The following is a 24,606-nucleotide window of genomic DNA, read 5'->3' as shown; positions in this document are numbered from 1 at the left end:
AATAACCGTCCAAAACGAACATATTAAATGTTTATAAAAATAATTTAACAGCACGCAAAGATTTATTTACAAACGGTAGTTTTATAATAATGCCTTTGTCCGTTGATAATATATAGCACTGGCATTCTGTCATGCAATTCAATACAAAACTGGTTCGCTCACTCAATGCCACTAGATGATAGGCATTCAGCTAATACCAGGCTTTATTTTGTTCTTGATTATAGGAAGATAATAACGACATGGACGGCACAATCAGCACTTCTATTTCATATCGTCCTTGTGTTTATTGGGTGGATTAGACCCAAAGTTTTAATTCAGTAGATATTGGCTTTATGGTATAAAACGATATAGAATTATAATCCAAGACACGCGATTCTACAAGGATGGCAAACTTATTGAACTTAAATTTTGAAATATGTTTCTTAAAGCTGCACTCTCACAGATTGAACGTTTTAAAAACTATTATATTTTTTTGTCTTGGAACGAGCCAATTTTTGCGAAAATGCATGTAAACCAGTGATTCATGACTGTTGACAAAAACCATATCGTAGGTTCTCATATTTATTATTTAAATTGATTTATGTATTTTTTTAAAGCATGAGTAGCGCTTTAAGCCTTGAAACATTAAATTTCGAAAGTAAATATGAAAAACCGCGATCTGATCGTTTGTCAGCAATCTTATATCACTAGTTTTCAGATATTTACACAAAAGTTTGCTCATTTCAAGACAAAAAAATAAGTTAAAAAAATGGTCAAAACGGTAATTCTGTGAGAGTGCAGCTTTAAACTAACGCTTGATAACTTTTTAAGGAGCATGACTGGTTTGGGGGTTTTCAAGTTTTGGGCTTCCACTGCAATTTCCCTGCAAAAAGAAAAATCAGAACGATGAGAAAAAAACAACTAATAACTTCTTCCTTGCTCTATGAACAAAAGAAAGGAATAAAGAAAGATGTTTTGGCCATTACCAATAGTCCTTTCCGATAACCCGTTCATATGTCCCTGAAATACACAGATTTAGTCCCCAGGCCCCAATTTCTCGAAACTTCTTAAGCTTAACAGGCTTAAGTCGCTTATTTCAATTAGCCAAAATACATACCAAAAATGGATTTTAATAAATGAAAAATGGTTTATTATGAATAATCATACAGATTATTCCTACAAAAATTCTAAAAATTCTTGAAGAAGTAAATATAACACATTTTATAGAACAACAAAAATAGTGAGATTAGTTTAATCCTATTATAAGGGACTTAAGAAGTTTCGAGAAATTGGGACCATATGCAGAAAAAGTGCCATGCTTCAATTTTGGCTTGATGGGTGTAACTTACGTTCCTTGTTTACTTCTTTGTTTTAATACAAATCCTTAAACCAAAAACATAAGATACACCCCAAAAAGCCAAGAATGACTTTTAAAATATATATTTTCTGCTCCCGCGGACTTATTCTCCCGGTTGAAGGTTGAATTCAGGGGTCATTATAGAACCCTTTTGACGCTTACATTATCTATCGAAAACTATTCCATGGAATTGATTGTCAACTCATGTGGATATCTGAATTAATTGCAACATGGGGAGGAGTGTGAATTATTACGTCATCAAAACAGGTTTTAATTCTAAGTGGTTTTACACAAACAAATGATACATTGTTTTTGTTTGTAAATGTGAAGTCTAGTTTTGTTAAAACACTGATTTGAAATACATTTTATATTGCAATAAAAATGCACATTTTAAAGAAAATGTTTTAGGCAATCGAGTATTTATTTCCTATTACCATTGTTTTAGCCCAACAGCTTTTGAGATTTCCAAATGTTGCTGACCAATCGTTAAAGTATTGTATCCATTCATCTTCCTCTTCCTTTTCGGCTGAAAATATTGAAGGCATAAGTGTCATTATCAGTCAGTATAGAAATACTGGTCTCATATTATACCAGCGTGCGGATAAATCCAACACGCATCGAAACACATTCCCCGTTGTCCAATGCAATGCTTGAAATTGGAAAAAGGGGGTTAAAGCTAACCAACTACCTTTCTTAATCAAAATAAACGTTGACTGTACCGTCGTCTAAACTTTGCAGAACATTTTTCACGCTTCACAAGCGGTAAAGGTTGTGCGCGATCCGACCTCCTCCCCCCCCCCCTCCCCCCGAACCACCCCCGCCTCTCTCACCCGACCATGGCGCCCCTTCGTGTTTAAAGCGCATTTATTATAATATTTTTACACAAAACTTACAGTTAGGATTTTTAACATCCAATTCCACTTTGGCCAGCAAACGTCCGTCATCCTTCTTTTCTGCTGTGTAGTTTCCTCTGTCGCAGTCTTGCACATTTCGTATAAATAGTGCGCCACGTTTCGAAACTATAAATTTTTCGGGACTCAAAGCTAATATTGTTCCATTCGTGCCCTTAGTCCACACCACATCTGAAACCCGGTAAACATGATCCTCGATCGGTAGAAATGCATCACCGGAAACTGCTACTTCCCTCTTTCTTCTTTGCAACACTGCAACAATGAATCCTCATAAAAGGTCAGGGGCCATGATTACAAACAGCCTCAAGTACGAGTCTAGACTCAGACTCAGAAAACTATTTTTTATCAAATTACCAAGAATTATCTGGCCCTAATTTCTCGAAACTTCTTAAGTCCCTTATAACAGGATTAAGTTAAGCTCACTTTTTTTGGTGTTCAATAATTTGCATAATATTTACTTCTTTAAGAGTTTTACAATTTAGAAAGGAATTATCATTATGATAATCACAATAAACCATTTTTCGTTAATTAAAATCCAATTTAATTATTTAGTTTGATTTATTAAAATAAGCTTCTTAATCCTGTTAAGCTTAAGATGCTTCGAGAAATAGACGCCTAAAGTCCATTATTTTTATTAAGTAATTGTCAGTTTCAAATAATTATATTATTCAGCATATTCTGGGTGATAAAAAAATGATTAATAGAGTGAATGACATCATTGATGTATTACAATAAGATTAACTTATGTTCAATATTGAATACCACCCCAGGAGGGCTTATCAATAAGGGTCTCAATCGAGTTTAGCCATAATCTGAAATTGTTTTAGGCCTAAAAATATACATTTGGTTAGGGTTACCCGACCCTACCTACAAAATAGGTGCCGAGTCCCTACCGTTTTTATAGTTAAGCCTAATAAAAATAGTAAAAAAAAGAAGCCTATCTACCCTACCTATTTTAAAAAGGATGTAACCCTAATCAAATCATTTATTGGCCTTGTGTGTCATTGTTTCGTGATATTTTAACATGATCTGGGAGGACTTCACTTTAATCAGTATTTAAATAAACACAAAGTTAAGAAAATAGAAAACATAGATGTGTTGACATTTGAGACGTGTATACAGGTTTAAAATTATTCAAGTTACGACAAAAATTCTTCATTGAAACAAATTTGTATTACAAATAACTGTCCATCAAACATGAAAAGGAAACATTGTATTCAATGACAGCGAAAATAATTCAGGCAGTGGTAAAGGTGTCATTTTCATTTTTGCAAAACATTTTGTCCCTTAAGCAGGCAATGAGTGGTTTTTTATGCCCCCGAAGGTGGGCATATTAAAACCGCACCGTCCGTCCGTCCGGCTCTGTAACTTTCTCTTGCATAGACAGATTTTAAAATAACTTGCCACATGTGTACCAAATACCAAGACGACGTGTCGCGTGCAAGACCCGTGTCCCTACCTCAAAGGTCAAGGTCACACTTAGTGTTTATTCACATAGGAGTGCTGCATATAAGGACATAGAGTATAGGTGTTCGTGTCCGGGCTGTAACTTTCTCTTGTATGGACAGATTTTAAAATAACTTGCCACATGTGTACCACATACCAAGACGACGTGTCTCGTGCAAGACCCGTGTCCCTACCTCAATGGTCAAGGTCACACTTAGTGTATATTCACAATGAGGTGCTGCATATAAGGACATAGAGTATAGGTTGTCGTGTCCGGGCTGTAACTTTCTCTTGTATGGACAGATTTTAAAATAACTTGCCACATGTGTTCCACATTCCAAGACGACGTGTCGCGTGCAAAACCCGTGTCCCTACCTCAAAGGTCAAGGTCACACTTAGTGTTTATTCACAATGGAGTGCTGCATATAAGGACATAGAGTATAGGTTGTCGTGTCCGGGCTGTAACTTTCTCTTGTATGGACAGATTTTAAAATAACTTGCCACATGTGTTCCACATTCCAAGACGACGTGTCGCGTGCAAAACCCGTGTCCCTACCTCAAAGGTCAAGGTCACACTTAGTGTTTATTCACAATGGAGTGCTGCATATAAGGACATAGAGTATAGGTTGTCGTGTCCGGGCTGTAACTTTCTCTTGTATGGACAGATTTTAAAATAACTTGCCACATGTGTTCCACATACCAAGACGACGTGTCGCGTGCAAAACCCGTGTCCCTACCTAAAAGATCAAGGTCACACTTAGTGTTTATTCACAATGGAGTGCTGCATATAAGGACATAGAGTATAGGTTGTCGTGTCCGGGCTGTAACTTTCTCTTGTATGGACAGATTTTAAAATAACTTGCCACATGTGTTCCACATTCCACGACGACGTGTCGCGTGCAAAACCCGTGTCCCTACCTCAAAGGTCAAGGTCACACTTAGTGTTTATTCACAATGGAGTGCTGCATATAAGGACATAGAGTATAGGTTGTCGTGTCCGGGCTGTAACTTTCTCTTGTATGGACAGATTTTAAAATAACTTGCCACATGTGTTCCACATACCAAGACGACGTGTCGCGTGCAAAACCCGTGTCCCTACCTAAAAGGTCAAGGTCACACTTAGTGTTTATTCACAATGGAGTGCTGCATATAAGGACATAGAGTATAGGTTGTCGTGTCCGGGCTGTAACTTTCTCTTGTATGGACAGATTTTAAAATAACTTGCCACATGTGTACCACATACCAAGACGACGTTTCGCGTGCAAGACCCGTGTCCCTGCCTCAACGGTCAAGGTCACACATAGTGTTTAGTCACAATGGAGTGCTGCATATAAGGACATAGAGTATAGGTTGTCGTGTCCGGGCTGTAACTTTCCCTTGTATGGACAGATTTTAAAATAACTTGCCACATGTGTTCCACATACCAAGACGACGTGTCGCGTGCAAGACCCGTGTCCCTACCTCAAAGGTCAAGGTCACACTTAGTGTTTATTCACAATGGAGTGCTGCATACAAGGACATAGGGTATAGGTTGTCGTGTCCGGGCTGTAACTTTCTCTTGTATGGACAGATTTTAAAATAACTTGCTACATGTGTTCCACATACGAAGACGACGTGTCGTGTGCAAGACCCATGTCCCTACCTCTAAGGTGAAAGATACACTAAGTGTTTATTAACAAGGGAATTCTGAATATAAGGACATAACAGTGTAGGTTGTCAAGTATGGGTGGTATTTTTTATGTTCAGAGGCAATTTAAAATAACTTGCCATGTGTATTTGACACGTAAAGGCAAGATCAACTTTTCATGTACTGACCTTGTTTGTAGGTCAATGTCACATTCGGGGGCATTCGTCACATACTGTGACAGCTCTTGTTTTAGAACTTTCTCTCATTTAAAATTAACGCATTGTCAAAAATGTATTTTAATATCCAACCGCTCGTTTTAATTAGGTTTTGGTGGTAATATGAATGCTCCCACAGGACTTATTTTCGCAAACAGGGTCAGGTCAAGGAATTGACGTAAGAGGTGGAGTAACTTAATGGCGCAGCCTTTTTACATACGCCCCTTCCTAAGAACCGAAAGTATATGGCATAAACTAGCTGTTTGCCTTGGGGTTTGAGGTTGTTTTCTAAAAGCTGCACTCTCACGGATATACCATTTTTACAACATATTTATTTGTTGTCTTGGAAAGGGCAATTTTTTGCGTAGATATCTGCAACCCAATGATATAATATTGCTGACAAAAATTAGATCGCAGATTTTCATATTTCCGTCCGAAAAGTAATTATTTACCGTTACTAGCGGTTTAAGAAAAATGAATAAAACATCAATTTTTGAACTTAAATATAAAAATCTGCGATCTAATTTTTTGTCAATAGTCATATCATTGGTTTCCATGGATTTTCGCAAAAAATGGCTCGTTCCAAGACAAAAAATAAAATAGTTGTCAAAACGTTCAATCTGTGAGAGTGCAGCTTTAAGAACAATTTAACAATTTGTAGTCCGTCATATTGCATTTTGAGGAATATTTTTACATTTTTCTCCCATATTGAAATAAAAAGTAAACGTTGACGATTTCAGAGGGGGGCGTGCGCTGGATCCGCCCCCCCCCCCTCTATTCGCTAGTGGCAGACGACGTCACATATAATCATTACGTACAAGACATTACAACGATGCTTTTACAGAATTGAAAACTAGCCAAAACTGTTTCTATCGAACGAAATCAGGCGTACAAGATAGGTTCATGAAAAAAAAACAGTTAAAAAGCGTCAAAGAATCGCCATGTTTTATCTGAAAACAAATCAAACTTTGTTAACGTTAACGTCAAATAAGTTAGACATAATAATAAATTAAAATACGAATTCTTCATTAAAATGGGTCCCTGGCTTTAGTAATACTCACCCTCTGGAATGTTAAGCGACTTGAGTATAGTGCTGGTGTCAGTGATCAAGTTGCTGTCTATTCTACCGTTTTCGCAAACACCAATACTGGAAACGAAATAAGTCATTCGGAACTCATCGGCCATTTTCCATCGAAAGAACAGATGTTAAAAATAATGTTTTTTATGAAGCATTCCGTGTTTAATTTGAAAGAAAGGTGCAGAAAACACGGTATTTCTACCCTATGAGACCATAGTAATTCATAGTAAATCATTTGCTTTCACCAATCATTTAATATTTTGGCGTTTCCAGCTATTAAATACACGGTTACAATCTTGCTATCATTAATTAGAATTTTCCATAAGTCCATTATTTAGTAAGTAGTTAGAGGTTTATCACTCAAAAATTGTGTTTGTTATGCATGTGTATGTATGATTTTGAATGAGAGTGTCACTTTAACAAACACCTTTGAGGAATGCATGTATTATTTGTGCTACACCAAATACAGCGGCTGTTGAGGACACAGCCATCAATCTGGTTCCTGCTGAACTTGTCACAAACAGCATCTAGGTCTACCCTAGCGACCGAAGTGTCTGTTCCAATATACAGGGCCTCCTTCTGAAATGGTATACACATATATGTCAGAGTTCATTTTGGCATCTGCAGAAATTGGAGCGAGAGCAGCGAGGCCGCAGACCGAGGAAGCTCGCACCATTTTTGGTAGAACACCGAAATGAATTATAAACTTATTTGGTGTTCGGACTTATTTGACTCACTAGCTCCGCTCTCTTTGAAGTCAATAGTTTTTTTTAGTTAGAAAGTTTGATCGCCCAGGCGTTATATAGCTTCATTAAGTCAGTAAGTAAGTGTCGACACGTTTGCGGCATCGTTAATTTTGTCATTCATAATGATGTTATGCTCTTTTAAATGACGCTGTTCTGATCTCTTTTAGCATGAGAATAAATATAAAAAACGCTCCGTTTTGTTCAGTTGTGCTTGCGTAATTGTATATTATAATATACTATACTCCTTTTACTGTCAGCCCTGTTCTCCGCATATGTTAGAGTTCATTTTGGCGATCTACAGAATGGAGTGATCGCAGCGAGGCCGCAAGCCGAGAAAGCTCGCATCATTTTCTGAAGATCGCTAAAATGAACTCTTACTTATTTGGTGGAGGAGATAGTGGGTCAACTTGATGCGAACACCACAATAATATAAATATAAGGACAGTAAATTGGGTAAATCCTCCATTGCCATTGGCCATATATATATATGTGTGTGTGTGTGTGTGTGTGTGTGTGTGGTTGCGTGTGCGTGCGTGCGTGTGTGCGCACACGTGCGTGCGTGCGTGCGTGTGCGATGTCCAATATATTATATATACCAGTACATGAAAACTAAAAACTGTTTTTAAATACAATTAACGCAAAACAGATATCGAATTTGTCCTTCGAAAATAAACAGCAAAGTCAATAAGACCCTGAAATATCTCACCTGAATTTGCAAGTTCCGGACGGCTTGTGGTGACTCGAATATGGAATATACGGCATTCAACACGACTGTGAATGTCTTGCTGGAATGGTATGTCTTCAAGAATAGGTCATAAATGTCACCCATATCTATGGAAAAAAAATAATTATTACTCAAATACGTATATGAGACGTAACACAAAAATATAGTTGAAATTGACAAAATTGTGGCGGTTAAATGCAAAAATGGCAATTACACATAATAAAGCCGTCCGCCTATCGGCTTCGGGCAACAGTTTAGATGTCATCCCCTCCATCTCGGACAACAGTTTTGACTGTTTCCCAAAAACATGAAATAAATGTATAATAACTAACCTGACGCCATGTATATATTGCGGCTTCCATTGATCTCGCGTCCCACGACCAGCCGCGTCAACTGGACACCAGGTTTGTAGTATATCGGTCTGTCATAAAGAGGATTCACGTTTCCATCCATCAGTTGGTACTTGGACAAGGAGTCGAATTTGTGTAAGCCTAGGTCGTGAACTGTGCACTGAAATTACATAGTTTTCGTCTCTGTCGCATTTGTTGTACCTACCAAATTCTTCAATCTATTCCACTGGCACCGGCTTTTCAAACTCAAATGTTGTTTATTTAAATAATAAAAAATCTAATAACTCCAAACTAAAAATCATAATGCCAAAAATTTTAGTTTTGATTTTTTTTAATAATACGAGTTTGAAAATCCGCTGTCAGTGATCTAATCAATGACAAGAAACTGAATGTGAATTCCAATATTGCAAACGCGACTTTTGGGGTTAGGAGATTACAAAACATGCAGTTTGAAATAAAGTACTAAATTTTAAACTGCAATTACTGTATTAATAGTAATGTAATGGACTTCTATTTTTACCTCTAAGTTATCAGTGTGCAAATTTCTTTTAAATGATAACAAATTACATGGGGTAATCAGACATCAAAATGTGTCCATATTACCAATGGCTTTTATACAGTAATAGGCATAATTGTATATTAGAGACGTTATTCACGCACGCACGCACGCAGCACGCACGCACGCACGCACGCACACACGCACACACACACACACACACACACACATTTAGTGGGAACTCGTTATGTCGACATATGTCAAACATATTTCGAATGTGTTGAGTAACACATGTTTTGTCTTATGCTTATATCGAGATTTCAATATCTCGAAGTATTTCCCGAGGTCCAACCTACTTCGACAAAACAAGTTTTGACTGTATACACAATACCATTCTGGTGAAATGCAATTTTAACTTCAAAGAATTGCTCACTTACATTATCTCGTCTAGGCGCTGGATTGTCTGCATCAGACACGGTATGCCAAGTACCGCTTCTCATTTTTTCCTGAAACCTTCCAGCAAATGTCCTTTCGATGTCCGCTTTTCGGAACATACACAATGCCGAAGCGTTCAAGTTTTCACTGAAAAAAAGAGCAAATAATCATATTTATAGTATAACTATGTGATACCACGAGTTTTGAACAATTGCAAATAATAGGAAATGTAGCAACCTAATCAATGTGGAAAAAAGTCACTTACCCTTCACGGAAGAACAACGCGAAATACATATCATCCGATTTATAAATGTCATCTGAAAAAAAAATAATACAATATGCCATTCCATTAATAAACGAGTTACATGTATATCCTTTACGTTTTATAGGTGTGGGCCGTTGAAAAAGCGTTTTAGAGTTATCAAGTAAAGTAACTGAGGTCATAAAGTAGTTGTTACGACATAACAGGACTCTTACAAATTTGGTCAAATGCGTAAGGCTCAGGTCCTGGTATGGAGCAGTTCAGGCGAGCTTTTTGGAAGGACAGCCACTTCTTTTTCGATGAATACCCACCACCAAGGTCATTCTGTAAAAGACATACTAAGGCATTGACCATACCATTGACCAGTTTTATACAATTGGCTGCCGAAGCATATTACTGTAGATTATCGACATATTGATTAAAGTGTGCTCCTTTTTGAAAATATGAAAAAATGGCAACTAGAACATAGAGCGCAGCAGCCCAAACATAAGCTACGACCTTGTTTAAAATGTTAAAATTCCAAAATTCAAGTGATAACATAAATAGTCAACAAAAGACGCCAAACTTCACAAACTTGACTTGACACCTTGCAGACTTTAGCTACCCGTAAGTATGTCTTGTGCGCGACCTTATCTGGGTACACACCTTACATACTTTAGCTACCCGTGAGTATGTCTTGTGCGTTTGCTTATCTGGGTACCCACCTTACATACTTTAGCTACCCGTGAGTATGTCTTGTGCGCGACCTTATCTGGGTACCCACCTTACAGACCTTAGCTACCCGTGAGTATGTCTTGTGCGCTTCCTTATCTGGGTACCCACCTTGCAGACTTTAGCTACCCGTGAGTATGTCTTGTGCGCGACCTTATCTGGGTACCCACCTTACAGACTTTAGCTACCCGTAAGTATGTCTTGTGCGCGACCTTATCTGGGTACCCACCTTACATACTTTAGCTACCCGTGAGTATGTCTTATGCGCGACCTTATCTGGGTACCCACCTTACAGACCTTAGCTACCCGTGAGTATGTCTTGTGCGCTTCCTTATCTGGGTACCCACCTTGCAGACTTTAGCTACCCGTAAGTATGTCTTGTGCGCCTCCTCATCTGGGTACCCACTTTACAGACTTGAGCTACCCGTGAGTATGTCTTGTGCGCGTCCTTATCTGGGTACCCACCTTGCAGACTTTAGCTACCAGTAAGTATGTCTTGTGCGCATCCTTACTTTAGCTACCAGTGAGTATGTCTTGTGCGCGACCTTATCTGGGTACCCACATTGCAGACTTTAGCTACCCGTGAGTATGTCTTGTGTGCGACCTTATCTGGGTACCCACCTTACAGACCTTAGCTATCCGTGAGTATGTCTTGTGCGCGACCTTATCTGGGTACCCACCTTGCAGACTTTAGCTTCCCGTGAGTATGTCTTGTGCGCTTGCTTATCTAGGTACCCACCTTGCAGACTTTCGCTACCCGTGAGTATGTCTTGTGCGCGACCTTATCTGGGTACCCACCTTACATACTTTAGCTACCCGTGAGTATGTCTTGTGCGCGACCTTATCTGGGTACCCACATTGCAGACTTTAGCTACCCATGAGTATGTCTTGTGCGCTTGCTTATCTGGGTACCCACCTTACAAACTTTAGCTACCAGTGAGTATGTCTTGTGCGCGACCTTATCTGGGTACCCACCTTAAAGACTTTAGCTACCCGTTAATATGTCTTGTGCGCGACCTTATCTGGGTACCAACCTTGCAGAATTTAGCTACCCGTGAGTATATCTTGTGCGCGTCCTTATCTGGGTACCCACCTTGCAGATTTTAGCTACCCGTGAGTATGTCTTGTGCGCGACCTTATCTGGGTACCCGCCTTGCAGACTTTGGCTACCCGTAAGTATGTCTTGTGCGCGACCTTATCTGGGTACCAACCTTACATATTTTAGCTACCCCTTAGTATGTCTTGTGCGCTTCCTTATCTGGGTACCCACCTTGCAGACTTTAGCTACCCGTAAGTATGTCTTGTGCGCCTCCTCATCTGGGTACCCACTTTACAGACTTGAGCTACCCGTGAGTATGTCTTGTGCGCGTCCTTATCTGGGTACCCACCTTGCAGACTTTAGCTTCCAGTAAGTATGTCTTGTGCGCGTCCTTACTTTAGCTACCAGTGAGTATGTCTTGTGCGCGACCTTATCTGGGTACCCACATTGCAGACTTTAGCTACCCGTGAGTATGTCTTGTGCGCGACCTTATCTGGGTACCCACCTTACAGACCTTAGCTATCCGTGAGTATGTCTTGTGCGCGACCTTATCTGGGTACCCACCTTGCAGACTTTAGCTTCCCGTGAGTATGTCTTGTGCGCCTCCTCATCTGGGTACCCACTTTACAGACTTTAGCTACACGTGAGTATGTCTTGTGCGCGACCTTATCTGGGTACCCACCTTACATACTTTAGCTACCCGTGAGTATGTCTTGTGCGCGACCTTATCTGGGTACCCACCTTACATACTTTAGCTACCCGTGAGTATGTCTTGTGCGCGACCTTATCTGGGTACCCACCTTGCAGACTTTAGCTACCCGTGAGTATGTCTTGTGCGCTTGCTTATCTGGGTACCCACCTTACAAACTTTAGCTACCCGTTAGTATGTCTTGTGCGCTTCCTTATCTGGATACCCACCTTAAAGACTTTAGCTACCCGTGAGTATGTCTTGTGCGCCTCCTCATCTGGGTACCCACTTTACAGACTTTAGCTACACGTGAGTATGTCTTGTGCGCGTCCTTATCTGGGTACCCACTTTACAGACTTTAGCTACCCGTGAGTATGTCTTGTGCGCGTCCTTACTTTAGCTACCAGTGGGTATGTCTTGTGCGCGACCTTATCTGGGTACCCACCTTAAAGACTTTAGCTACCTGTGAGTATGTCTTGTGCGCGACCTTATCTGGGTACCAACCTTGCAGAATTTAGCTACCCGTGAGTATGTCTTGTGCGCGTCCTTATCTGGGTACCCACCTTGCAGATTTTAGCTACCCATGAGTATGTCTTGTGCGCGACCTTATCTGGGTACCCACCTTGCAGACTTTAGCTACCCGTGAGTATGTCTTGTGCGCGACCTTATCTGGGTACCCGCCTTGCAGACTTTGGCTACCCGTAAGTATGTCTTGTGCGCGACCTTATCTGGGTACCCACCTTACATATTTTAGCTACCCGTGAGTATGTCTTGTGCGCTTGCTTATCTGGGTACCAACCTTGCAGACTTTAGCTACCCGTGAGTATATCTTTTGCGCGACCTTATCTGGGTACCCACCTTATAGACTTAAGCTTCCCGTGAGTATGTCTTGTGCGCGACCTTATCTGGGTACCAACCTTGCAGACTTTAGCTACCCGTGAGTATGTCTTGTGCGCTTGCTTATCTGGGTACCCACCTTGCAGACTTTAGCTACCCGTGAGTATGTCTTGTGCGCGTCTTATCTGGGTACCCACCTTACAGACTTTAGCTACCCGTGAGTAAGTCTTGTGCGCGACCTTATCTGGGTACCCACCTTACGGACTTAAGCTACCCGTGAGTATGTCTTGTGCGCGTCATTATTTGGGTACCCACCTTACAGACTTTAGCTACCCGTGAGTATGTCTTGTGCGCGTCATTATTTGGGTACCCACCTTACAGACTTTAGCTACCCGTGAGTATCTCTTGTACGCTTGCTTATCTGTGTACCCACCTTACAGACTTTAGCTACCCGTCAGTATGTCTTGTGCGCGACCTTATCTGGGTACCCACCTTGCAGACTTTAGCTACCCGTGAGTATGTCTTGTGCGCCTCCTTATCTGGGTACCCACCTTGCAGACTTAACCTACCCGTAAGTATGTCTTGTGCGCTTCCTTATCTGGGTACCCACCTTGCAGACTTTAGCTACCCGTGAGTATGTCATGTGCGCGACCTTATCTGGGTACCCACCTTGCAGACTTTAGCTACCCGTGAGTATGTCATGTGCGCGTCATTATATGGGTACCCACCTTACAAACTTTAGCTACCCGTGAGTATGTCTTGTGCGTTTGCTTATCTGGGTACCCACCTTGCAGACTTTAGCTACCCGTGAGTATGTCTTGTGCGCTTCCTTATCTGGGTACCCACCTTACAGACTTTAGCTACCCGTGAGTATGTCTTGTGCGCTTCCTTATCTGGGTACCCACCTTGCAGACTTTAGCTACCCGTGAGTATGTCTTGTGCGCTTCCTTATCTGGGTACCCACCTTACAGACTTTAGCTACCCGTGAGTATGTCTTGTGCGCTTCCTTATCTGGGTACCCACCTTGCAGACTTTAGCTACCCGTGAGTATGTCTTGTGCGCTTCCTTATCTGGGTACCCAACTTACAGACTTTAGCTACCCGTGAGTATGTCTTGTGCGCTTCCTTATCTGGGTACCCACCTTGCAGACTTTAGCTACCCGTGAGTATGTCTTGTGCGCTTGCTTATCTGGGTACCCACCTTGCAGACTTTAGCTACCCGTGAGTATGTCATGTGCGCGACCTTATCTGGGTACCTACCTTACAGACTTTAGATACCCGTGAGTTTGTCTTGTGCGCTTGCTTATCTGGGTACCCACCTTGCAGACTTTAGCTACCCGTGAGTATGTCATGTGCGCGACCTTATCTGGGTACCCACCTTGCAGACTTTAGCTACCCGTGAGTATGTCTTGTGCGCCTCCTTATCTGGGTACCCACCTTGCAGACTTTAGCTACCCGTGAGTATGTCTTGTGCGCGACCTTATCTGGGTACCCACCTTGCAGACTTTAGCTACCCGTAAGTATGTCTTGTGCGCCTCCTTATCTGGGTACCCACCTTGGAGACTTTACCTACCAGTGAGTATGTCTTGTGCGCCTCCTTATCTGGGTACCCACCTTACAGACTTTAGTTACCCGTGAGTATGTCTTGTGCGCCTCCTTATCTGGGTACCCACCTTGCAGACTTTAGCTACCCGTGAGTATGTCTTGTGCGCCTCCTTATCTGGGTACCCACCTTGCAGACTTTAGCTACCCGTAAGTATGTCTTGTGCGCCTACTTATCTGGGTACCCACCTTACAGACTTTAGCTACCCGTGAGTATGTCTTGTGCGCCTCCTTATCTGGGTACCCACCTTGCAGACTTTAGCTACCCGTGAGTATGTCTTGTGCGCCTCCTTATCTGGGTACCCACCTTACAGACTTTAGCTACCCGTGAGTATCTCTTGTGCGCCTCCTTATCTGGGTACCCACCTTGCAGACTTTAGCTACCCGTAAGTATGTCTTGTGCGCGACCTTATCTGGGTACCCACCTTGTAGACTTTAGCTACCCGTGAGTATGTCATGTGCGCGACCTTATCTGGGTACCCACCTTACAGACTTTAGATACCCGTGAGTATGTCTTGTGCGCCTCCTTATCTGGGTTCCCACCTTACAGAATTTAGCTACCCGTGAGTATGTCTTGTGCGCTTCCTTATCTGGGTACCCACCTTACAGACTTTAGCTACCCGTGAGTATGTCTTGTGCGCGTCCTTATCTGGGTACCCACCTTACAGACTTTAGCTACCCGTGAGTATGTCTTGTGCGCGTCCTTATCTGGGTACTCTATGGCAGTTTCGCGGAAAAACGTATACACCTCATTTCCCTCATCAAACGATCCAACAAACTGTGGAACTGTATATAGATAATGCAGTGTAGTAGACATTTCTGGTTTGTCCAATTTTACTACATTTTTGTACTTGTCTTTTGACATATAAGCTATTTGTTTATTATGTTAAAACCTGGCTCCTGTATCAAATCAGCAAACTATACAATTATTCAAACTTTTAAAAAAGAAAATGCACAATTATAAAGTAATAAATAAATAATTGGTTTACAAATACAGACGACATGCAAGCTGTTACATAATTTGAACTGCAAGCGTTTTTAAACTCATCATGAGCCAATTGCACAAGTCCATAGGTAATTTTTTTGATATTTGACTTATTAAAACGATTTGATTGGTTTGTACTTATTATTGGATAAATATTGACTAATCGATATATATTTTTGATAACTTTAACCTAACCAAAACTTATTTAAACCGATTTGATAGAATTGTCTGTATATCACCGTACAGTTGAGCCATTTTATATCCTCCGTGTCCGTGCCCTTCTCGGAGTAGTCCGTGCCATTCGCGCTAAAGCTGGGACGGTAGAACAGGGGAGAGTTCTTTATAAAGTCGCTATACGTTCCGAAATATGGCACAGTCGCGTTGCCTGGATTCCCATTATCTGTTCATTAAGTATAAAGATATGAACTTCTGAAAAGTTTTTAAATGAAAAGAAATATTAAGGCATGGAAAAGAATTGTGCTTGTGTCGTATCCATAAAGCATGTGAATAAATGTGTTTAACAAAAAGAAAGTTTCTTTTTAACACAACGATTATTTTTTTTCAAAACTCGATGTTTCATTAAATTTGTTTTCAAACACATTTATCATAATGACAATTCCTTCTTAATTTTCATATTTTTGATGTACAAACTTGGTTGATTTTCAACTCAGACAAAGTGCAGTTTTCCCATTTTTCCCTTAGATGCTTTATTGATACGGTCTTATCTCCACACCATGTGAAAAACATAAATTATTTTATTCACATTAAAATAACTTCGTTTTTACTATACTTAGTTTTTAATATAGGACTGATTTATCAATCAGGGTCGTCAGCTGACTAAGAACAAGGCAGAAGACACTTCAACAACTCGTTCAAAAGTGAATGAACGTAATTGAAAATGTGACGCTGACCAGAGCAATGGCGAGGGCGAGGACGTCGAGGAGGGCGAGGACGCTGACGAGGGCCAGGACGCTGACGAGGGCGAGAACGCTGACGAGGGCGAGGACGCTGACGAGGGCGAGTGCGAGGACGCTGACGAGGGCGAGGACGCTGACGAGGGCGGGGACGCTAACGAGGGCGAGGGTGAGGACGCTGACGAGGGTGAGGCCGAGGACGCCGAGGAGGCAGTACAATAATAATGGTTCATGTGAATTTGGCACAAGAAGGGGAAGAGTTTTACCTATGAGCAGAGACGTTGCGTTGTCAAGTGGATCGAAAGGACACATTCCGAGGCTTCTGGACGTTGAACCGCTCATGTTTAGGCTGACCTCCTGCGAAAACGTCCCAGAAAGTTACTTGGACATTTTACATACGGTTGTCACCAAACCGAACAAGTGGGTTTCTTCCGGGTACTTCGGTTTCCTCCACAACACAAGACCACACTCGTACGTAAACTCGTTAGAAAGAGAGTGATTGATATCATGTTGTAATAACTGTTTCACAATCGTTTTAAAATAAATAAGTTTAAACTAAACTAACATTCGGTGCTTTACTCGCCTTATTTGTAAGCGGAGCAAAGAAACTCGATTACTTAAGTTTTATTGTCGTCAGTTGCAGAAACATGTTTTCTTTAGATAAATGAAGTCGCATGATAAAAATATTACTTTTTAAGCATTGCTGACATATAATGGATTCAAACGGTTTTCTAAACGGATTGCAAAGTGGTTAGTTATTCACTAGTGCACCTAACAAAGAACCCTTACCAGGTAACGTTCCAAAACAAACATGACATGCCTTAAGAAATGTAGGCAATAAAATACATGCCAGCGTATAATGCTATGACTATACTTCGTTGTCTTAACTAATTCAATAAAAGGTTGTACTATAAGCTTTGGTTTAAGTTACAAACGTGTTGCAGTGTCATTAAAAATAAAAAAACAAACAATTAAAACACAAGTTCTAAGCTTTATCATTTTAAAAGAAGAATTCTAAATTCGCGGACGTATGAGTTGAGTTCATTTGTTTCGAGTAATTGACAAACCAGGATGGAAATGACGTATATCGTTACAAACGAACAATATACATGACCGAAACAAAGTTGGGGGAAAATAAAACGCCATTAGAAACCCCAACCTCAACTCATTCGCTATAAGAGAGTGACAATGTGGACATGCTGTAGAAACAATCAGTGACTAGTAAATTAAAAGTGACAGTTATGGTTTAAGTTACAAACGTGTCGCAGTGTTATATAACACTTGTTAAAATACAACCTACATTTTCAGCATCGCCGATAGGCAATAATCAAGTTCCAAGCTAAGAGTGTTAAATACTCAGACGTTTAAATGTCCGCCTACTGTAACTCATCCGATACACGTTCCCTGTGTCAGAGTTAACGTTGACAATGTGTCAGCCAATGAGGCTGTATGCTTAGTAAGTTAGATGGCTTGAAGTTAAATATTAATGATTAAGAAGGGCTCGTTCGCTACGCTCAGTCTGCCTGTTCGTATTCATAAATATTTTACCATGCAGTCTAACTATTACAAATACTAAAATTGATTATTTTATGAAGTTGTGTACCTGGTTAGAAATGGAGATATACATATCTAGTTTCTACCGTGTAAACATTTTTAGAACACAACCTACATATTAAGCCAATGAAATTGCAGATATGCAACCATTAAGTACAAGACTCAATCATAAAGAATTTCACATTTCTCGGGTTTTCAAAGTTCCGCCTATTGCCACTCATCCGATACACACTGTGTCAGATGTTTGCGTTGTCTATGTATCAGCCAATGCGGTAGAATTCTCAGTCAATTACATGACCTGAAGTCATTTCTTAATGATTAAAAAAGGGCTCGTTCGCTACGCTCACTCCACCCATTCTCATTCATTAAAGCTGCACTCTCACAGATTGAACGTTTTGACTACTTTTTTTATTTTTTTGTCTTGGAACGAGCTATTCTTGCAAAAACTCCATGGAAATCAGTTATATAAGACTGCTACAAAAAATAAGATCGCAGATTTTTATATTTAAGTTCAAAGTTGATGCTTTATGCATTTTTATTAAACCGATAGAAATGGATTAATTTTCGAGCGGAAATATGAAAATCTACGATCTGATTTTTTGTCAGCAATCTTATATCATTGGTTTGCAGATATTTACGCAAAAATTTGCTCTCTCAAGACAAAAAATAAAAAAAAGTTGTAAAAATGTTATATCTGTGAGAGTGCAGCTTTAAGAACAAACTTCATGTCATCTTAACTAATACTAAGAACACCAAACAGTAATTATTCGAGCATGAGTCATTGCTTTTTGTATAAAAAATAGTTAATGTTTATTCACTCAAATACATACGCCTGATAATGCAATTTGTGAAATCAGGAAAATATTGAAATAGGCAATTGTTGTGAAGTACTTTTAAGTTTTAAATACATTTGTCAGGAAGTATACATGATTCTCTCAATGACACTTGAACACTTGTTTTCATTTAAAACAGATGAAACCATCATATTTATCATACTTACATCGAGATGGTAGCCGATCGGGGAGTAGGCGCCAGTCCCACAAACGAACAGTTCCCCTGGCTCCCACTCCATAATAACCCGGATGTGGTTCTGACAATCGGGCACCTGTTGGTATACGAGTCGAGAGGACGTTGGAGCTATTTATATATGGGCCCATGGCAAAAACAGCCAATCAAATGGTCCTCAATCAGATCATGGTAATGACGCGACAGCTCAGCCATTGTATACGAGGGTTGTTATAGAAGTTCGTATCATTCTATAATAGTTCTAAATATAATGACGTATTTAGATACATTTTGGACAGGATAGCCAACGAAATATTCTGTTTCACCATACAAATTGCTAGAATTGCACTGGTTTTTTTGTTAAGAATAACACAATGAAAACTACAGGGACAAACCTATAAGTCGAAAAATCCAAAAATAAACCCTGTTGAAATGCACAATGCAAGGTTTCAAACGACAATAAAACAGAGACACAAATGTATTAACAGACCACGCGCGCATCGAAATAGCTACAACCACTAGTGGATTTAAAGGGGGCGCACACGGCGTATGCTCTCCGCACCCCTCTAAAATAGTCAAAGTTTGCTATTTATATGTCAATATCGGAGAATAAATGCACCATTTCGGACTACAAATTGTTCTTATTTACTTAGGAGATTTACCCCAAACCCCAATTCAAACAGTTTATGCCATTACGTTTCTACGGGAGAGGCGCGTGTAAAAGGTTGCGCCCCGAAGTCACACCCCCTCTAACATCATTTCCTGGAGTTGCCCCTGCTAAAGTTACATATTATTGGAAAATAGTTCAAAATACCAAATGTACATAAATATGATGAATAAATGCAAACCAAAATTTATGCTCAAAATGCATTTAGTTTTAGAAATGTGTACCGTTGCTTTTATGGCTGACTACAGGCCTCGAAGGCCAGGGCATACAATTGTTTTGAAAATGATAATATTTAAATAACCCCACAATGACTTTATGTAATAAAAACTAATAGCTACGCTAACACTTTGAACAACTCAAAAGTTTATATTATTTTAACCGAAGCAAGTTTGGAGTTTATTTAAACAACATGCAGTGTGTATTGCATGATTTTATTGTAATTATTGCAAGAATACTTAAGTGTGTGCAATGTGCATATAAAAGTCATCAAACTCACATAGAATCGTCGTAAACCTCGTTTCCGCAAAACACCCTACGCTCGGGTCGGAATGAACCTATCTTACACTCTTGGTCATGGAAGATACTTATATTCTTCAGGCGTTGACAGCAGTATGAAAATTAGAGTTGTTAAATACCATCGGATTATAAACACATTAAACTGTAATTTCAGACAATACCTTTCTCTTGCCTTGAACATGGCATCTCTCTTTCTGTCTTTGATCAGGGAAAAGTTCTTTGGCATTCTGAAAAAAGAGTTCTTTTTGCTTCAGCATACAGCTTAAACTGTTTTATTCCGGGCACAGTCATTTGATAGGAACGAACTCCTGCTTAAAAGGCTTTTTAGGCCTTTCGAGATTTTCTGAAATTTTTAGACTGCAGTAATCAGTGTGTGTATATACCACGTGATAAATTACGTCATATATGCTGCACTGGATGGCAACATTTTGCTTAAAATGAAGACTTATATCAAAGATAATTTTTCTTTTACAACACCATTTTGAATGAAACAAAAGGCAGTCTATGCCGCTTAAAGAGCCCCGCATTTATTTTATTACTGAAATTTGATAAAGTCATTAGTTTCATCAAACACTTCGACAAACCTGTTTCCAAAATCATGTTTTGACACTGCTCCGGCAAACGGCCGTATTGTGAAAAGGTTTGTCGAGGTGTTTAAAGAAACTAAACTTCCAATCAAACTCTGGTAAAGGCCGAAGGCAGGGCTCCGTAAGCTGCGTAGACTGCGCTTTGTTTCATTTAAAATGGTGAACAAATAGTGAAGTTATCTTTGTTTAAAGTATATTTCAAATCAAAATATTGTCTTCCGACGTAGCATTTATGACGCAATTTATCACGTGGTATACTGGTAATGCATTTTATGATAGATCGTTGGAAGGAATGGCCCCTTTGATAAATCTCAAGAAAAATGTAAACAATTTTAGGTTAAATGTCACTAAAGTTCAGGTCATATGACACCAAAGAGGGAGTTCATTCCTATCAAATGACTGTGGTTCCGGGTAGGCGATCAACATAAATAATAATTCCAATATAAAAACAGTTTGTTTGTTTTTTAATTTGGTCTTTGTTTTTTTTTAAATTATCCGTCGGTGGATATAAAAGAAGCCATTATTTGAAGTCGGTTTAATTCACATGCATAAAAGAATGAGGGTTGTCCCTAAAAAGCGTATAATTGATGGGCCAACGTTTGTATACTACTTTCAGCCAAAGATACATGTATATTATTTTCACATGGAATAAGATAGGACAAGGGCTGGCATTCAATATTGGTCTTAATTGGATCTAAGAACAGTGCAGCTAATCGGATTTCTAGTTATGAATAACTGGTCAATTGAGTGAATTAAGTCAATGATGTTTGACCATAAAGTTAAGTTACCACCCCAGGTTTGAGTTCTAAAAATAATTGCTGTGAAGATATTTTCGCTCGCAAAACAACAGAACAAATGAAAGAACCCAATTAATTACATTTGTATTATAATTGTATTTACTATTCTTCAAACACTGAAGAGTAACTTTGTACTTTGTACATTTTGTATTTCCAAAAGATGATATATGTAACTCACCATGCATTCCATTGACGTCTTATTCAATTTGTAAATACGGTTCCTGAAAAAAAGCAATATCCATGATTTTGTTACTCGTAGACACTCATGTATTTGCGGAAATATCTCAACGTCTAATATTAATACCTGCCTTTCGGACTCCACACACTCTAAACAGCCCAACTGCGTTCATACCCCAATAATGACACCAATCCCGTTATTCATTCCTTGATTGACAAGACTTATCTCAATTTTTCAATAAAAAAGGCGGAAACTATATTTATTAATATAAAAGAAAACGAAATCATAGTGCAATAAGATCATCATAGCATGTCAATGTCAGTTTAGTTGAGATATATGCTATTATGATATTCTATTATTATCAGCAATCAAAATACATTAGCATACATTGCTCCAACATAGAGTACATCATGTTGCCTCTCACTGAGCACCAGATGGCGGAAGTACAGTGTCTGGCCGGAAGTGGGAGCGTCTATGCCATCGCAAGAAGTGGAGTCGTTAAAGTACCGCACAGACAGATCTGCAGAGACAGATTGTAATTAAGGTAATTTACAAGTATCTTCAACCGTCCAAGTCCTGATAGTGAGTAGAATTACAGAATGTAAAAGCTGCACTCTCACAGAATGATTGTTTTTACAACTTTTTTTATTTTTGGTCTTAGAATGAGCTATTTTTTGCGAAAATGTATGGAAACCAGTGATATAAGACTGCTAGTAAAAGAGCAGATATCTACGTTTGAAAATTGATGTTTTTTGGCTAAAAGCATTTCTAACACTATTAGAAAAATAAAATTTTCGGCAGTTTACTAAACAATTGAGATCTATGTTATTGTGAGTTATCTTATATGACTGAATTGAAGGCATTGATACCAAAATGAGCTGATTCTGAGACAAAAATAAATAAAAAGGTCAGAGCTCTCAATTTGTGAAAGTGCAGCTTTAATGCATGAACATATTATTACATTGAAAACTGTAACAGTACACTGCCTTAAAAAAAGTATTCATTTTGACAAGTTATTAAAACATCTATGCATTCTTGCATTCTTGCAACTAAGCATATATATGTCATAGGAATTATTATTACAAACCCGCAAAATAATTCGTTCAAATGAGATTTAATCGAGTTAACAGCTGGTGATTTGTCGGACGAGCAGAGCAGTCTGATACTAATGTCTGTAGAGCGAAGTACTTCCACGGACTCAGACTGAACCATGTTTTGAATCTTGATTATTGTGCTCGTGCCTACGACCACTAAAAAAAAGAAAATGACCTGTCGACACTTCCGTGGTGCAGCTGTGCTTTGTGCTCACTTCCACACACATGAGTATGATTTATATTTTATTTAATGTTTTTATTAAATGAACATTTTTCGAAAATCGGAGAATATGGTTCCGTGTTATAACACTCTTACTGAAGGCTGGCATCGATTCGTTATATTGTGCGAACTGTGGTACCAAGAGCTTTTCTCCCGAATCGGACTTGTGCATATTTTTAAAATATTTTCAAAAAACGTAATTCACGTGTGTAGAAGTGAACACAAAGCACAGCTGCAGAACGGAAGTGTCGAAAGCTCATTTTCTTTGCACCACCGAGCTGTCGTTTACTACCCATGCTAACATCGATTGAGCATCAGTTAGGTCAATTCATTAAAACGCAATTGTCCTTTATTTATTTATTTATGAAATAATTAATTGATAGAATATTTATTTATTTATTTATTTATTTATTTATTTATTTATTTATTTATTTATTTATTTATTTATTTATGTATTTATGTATTTATTTATTTATTTATTTATTTATTTATTTATTTATTTATTTATTTATGTATTTATTTATTTATATTTATTTATGTATTTATGTATTTATTTATTTATTTATTTATTTATTTATTTATTTATTTATTTATTTATTTATTTATTTATTTATTTATTTATTTATGTATTTATTTATTTATTTATTTATTTATTTATTTATTTATGTATTTATTCATTCATTCATTCATTCATTCATTCATTCATTCATTCATTCATTCATTCATTCATTCATTCATTCATTCATTCATTCATTATTTATTTATTTATTTATTTATTTATATATTTATTTATTTATTTATTTATTTATTTATTTATTTATTTATTTATTTATTTTATTTTATTTACATTGTTTTATTTATTTATTTATTCGCTCACTTACTCACTCATTCACTCACTTATTTATTTAAAAAGGATGTCCACTTTATAAAATGTATAAAAGTATCATCGAATGAAAGGTTGAAATGCATTAACGATTTTATACGTTATCATCACTATACCTCAGTGAAATAAAAGTTTTGACGAAAATGGCGGTTGTGCCCCATCCAGTTATAAACCCTGGATCCGTCAATGACCCTGTAGATAACTGGTTACAGGAATCTTATCGAGTTAATCAGTTATCAGTAGATTCTTATTAAATGGAATTCGCACACCACAACTAGATCAGTGATCCGTTGGTGTTTTGCAGCATGTATTAGAAACAGGTGCGTTTCTTGGCACTTTCAAACCACCATACTTATGAAAGGTTTGAAAGAAATATCATTCGTTAGTATTATCTTTATACCATTCCTATTTAAATAGAAACTTGTCAAACCTTTCACAGCAGTTACTTACCATGGGTTTGAAAATATGTGACAGGCTGTGCATTTCCAAAGTAATCACAACTTGCAAGTATCCAAATCAATATCGGAATCGTTATCCACACCATATTTATTAAGTTTATTTACAAGTAACAAAGTAAACAAAATCTTGTAAATAGGTTATACATTTCTACATCCGTCTCTATCACTTGTATAAATGTGAGGCTTAAATTGCTTAAGGAAAGGATCAATTTCCGTTAACAATAACTGTACATGTATTTAGAGCTG

At 38.6% G+C, this 24,606-nt stretch overlaps 1 protein-coding gene across 1 annotated transcript; it reads right to left on the bottom strand.

Moving 5' to 3' along the window:
- Nucleotides 1–11: 11 nt before the first annotated feature.
- LOC128227780 (semaphorin-2A-like) lies at nucleotides 12–24,606 on the bottom strand. The gene is made up of 18 exons (XM_052938627.1): nucleotides 24,353–24,606; nucleotides 22,093–22,225; nucleotides 21,706–21,748; nucleotides 20,305–20,370; nucleotides 18,956–19,060; nucleotides 16,668–16,758; nucleotides 15,732–15,887; nucleotides 15,164–15,288; nucleotides 9,842–9,950; nucleotides 9,630–9,681; nucleotides 9,367–9,511; nucleotides 8,416–8,593; nucleotides 8,066–8,190; nucleotides 7,041–7,192; nucleotides 6,597–6,682; nucleotides 2,230–2,499; nucleotides 1,771–1,862; nucleotides 12–862 (listed from the first exon to the last, which is right to left on the bottom strand). The coding sequence occupies exons 1-18, from the start codon at nucleotides 24,444–24,446 to the stop codon at nucleotides 806–808; spliced, it is 2,079 nt and encodes a 692-aa protein (XP_052794587.1). The 5' UTR covers nucleotides 24,447–24,606; the 3' UTR covers nucleotides 12–805.

The sequence above is a fragment of the Mya arenaria genome, chromosome 3, assembly GCF_026914265.1.
Source record: "Mya arenaria isolate MELC-2E11 chromosome 3, ASM2691426v1".
In the NCBI taxonomy this organism is placed as follows: Eukaryota; Metazoa; Mollusca; class Bivalvia; order Myida; family Myidae; genus Mya; species Mya arenaria.
The sequence above is the reverse complement of the archived record's forward strand: the minus strand, read 5'-3'. Positions and strand labels throughout refer to the sequence as shown.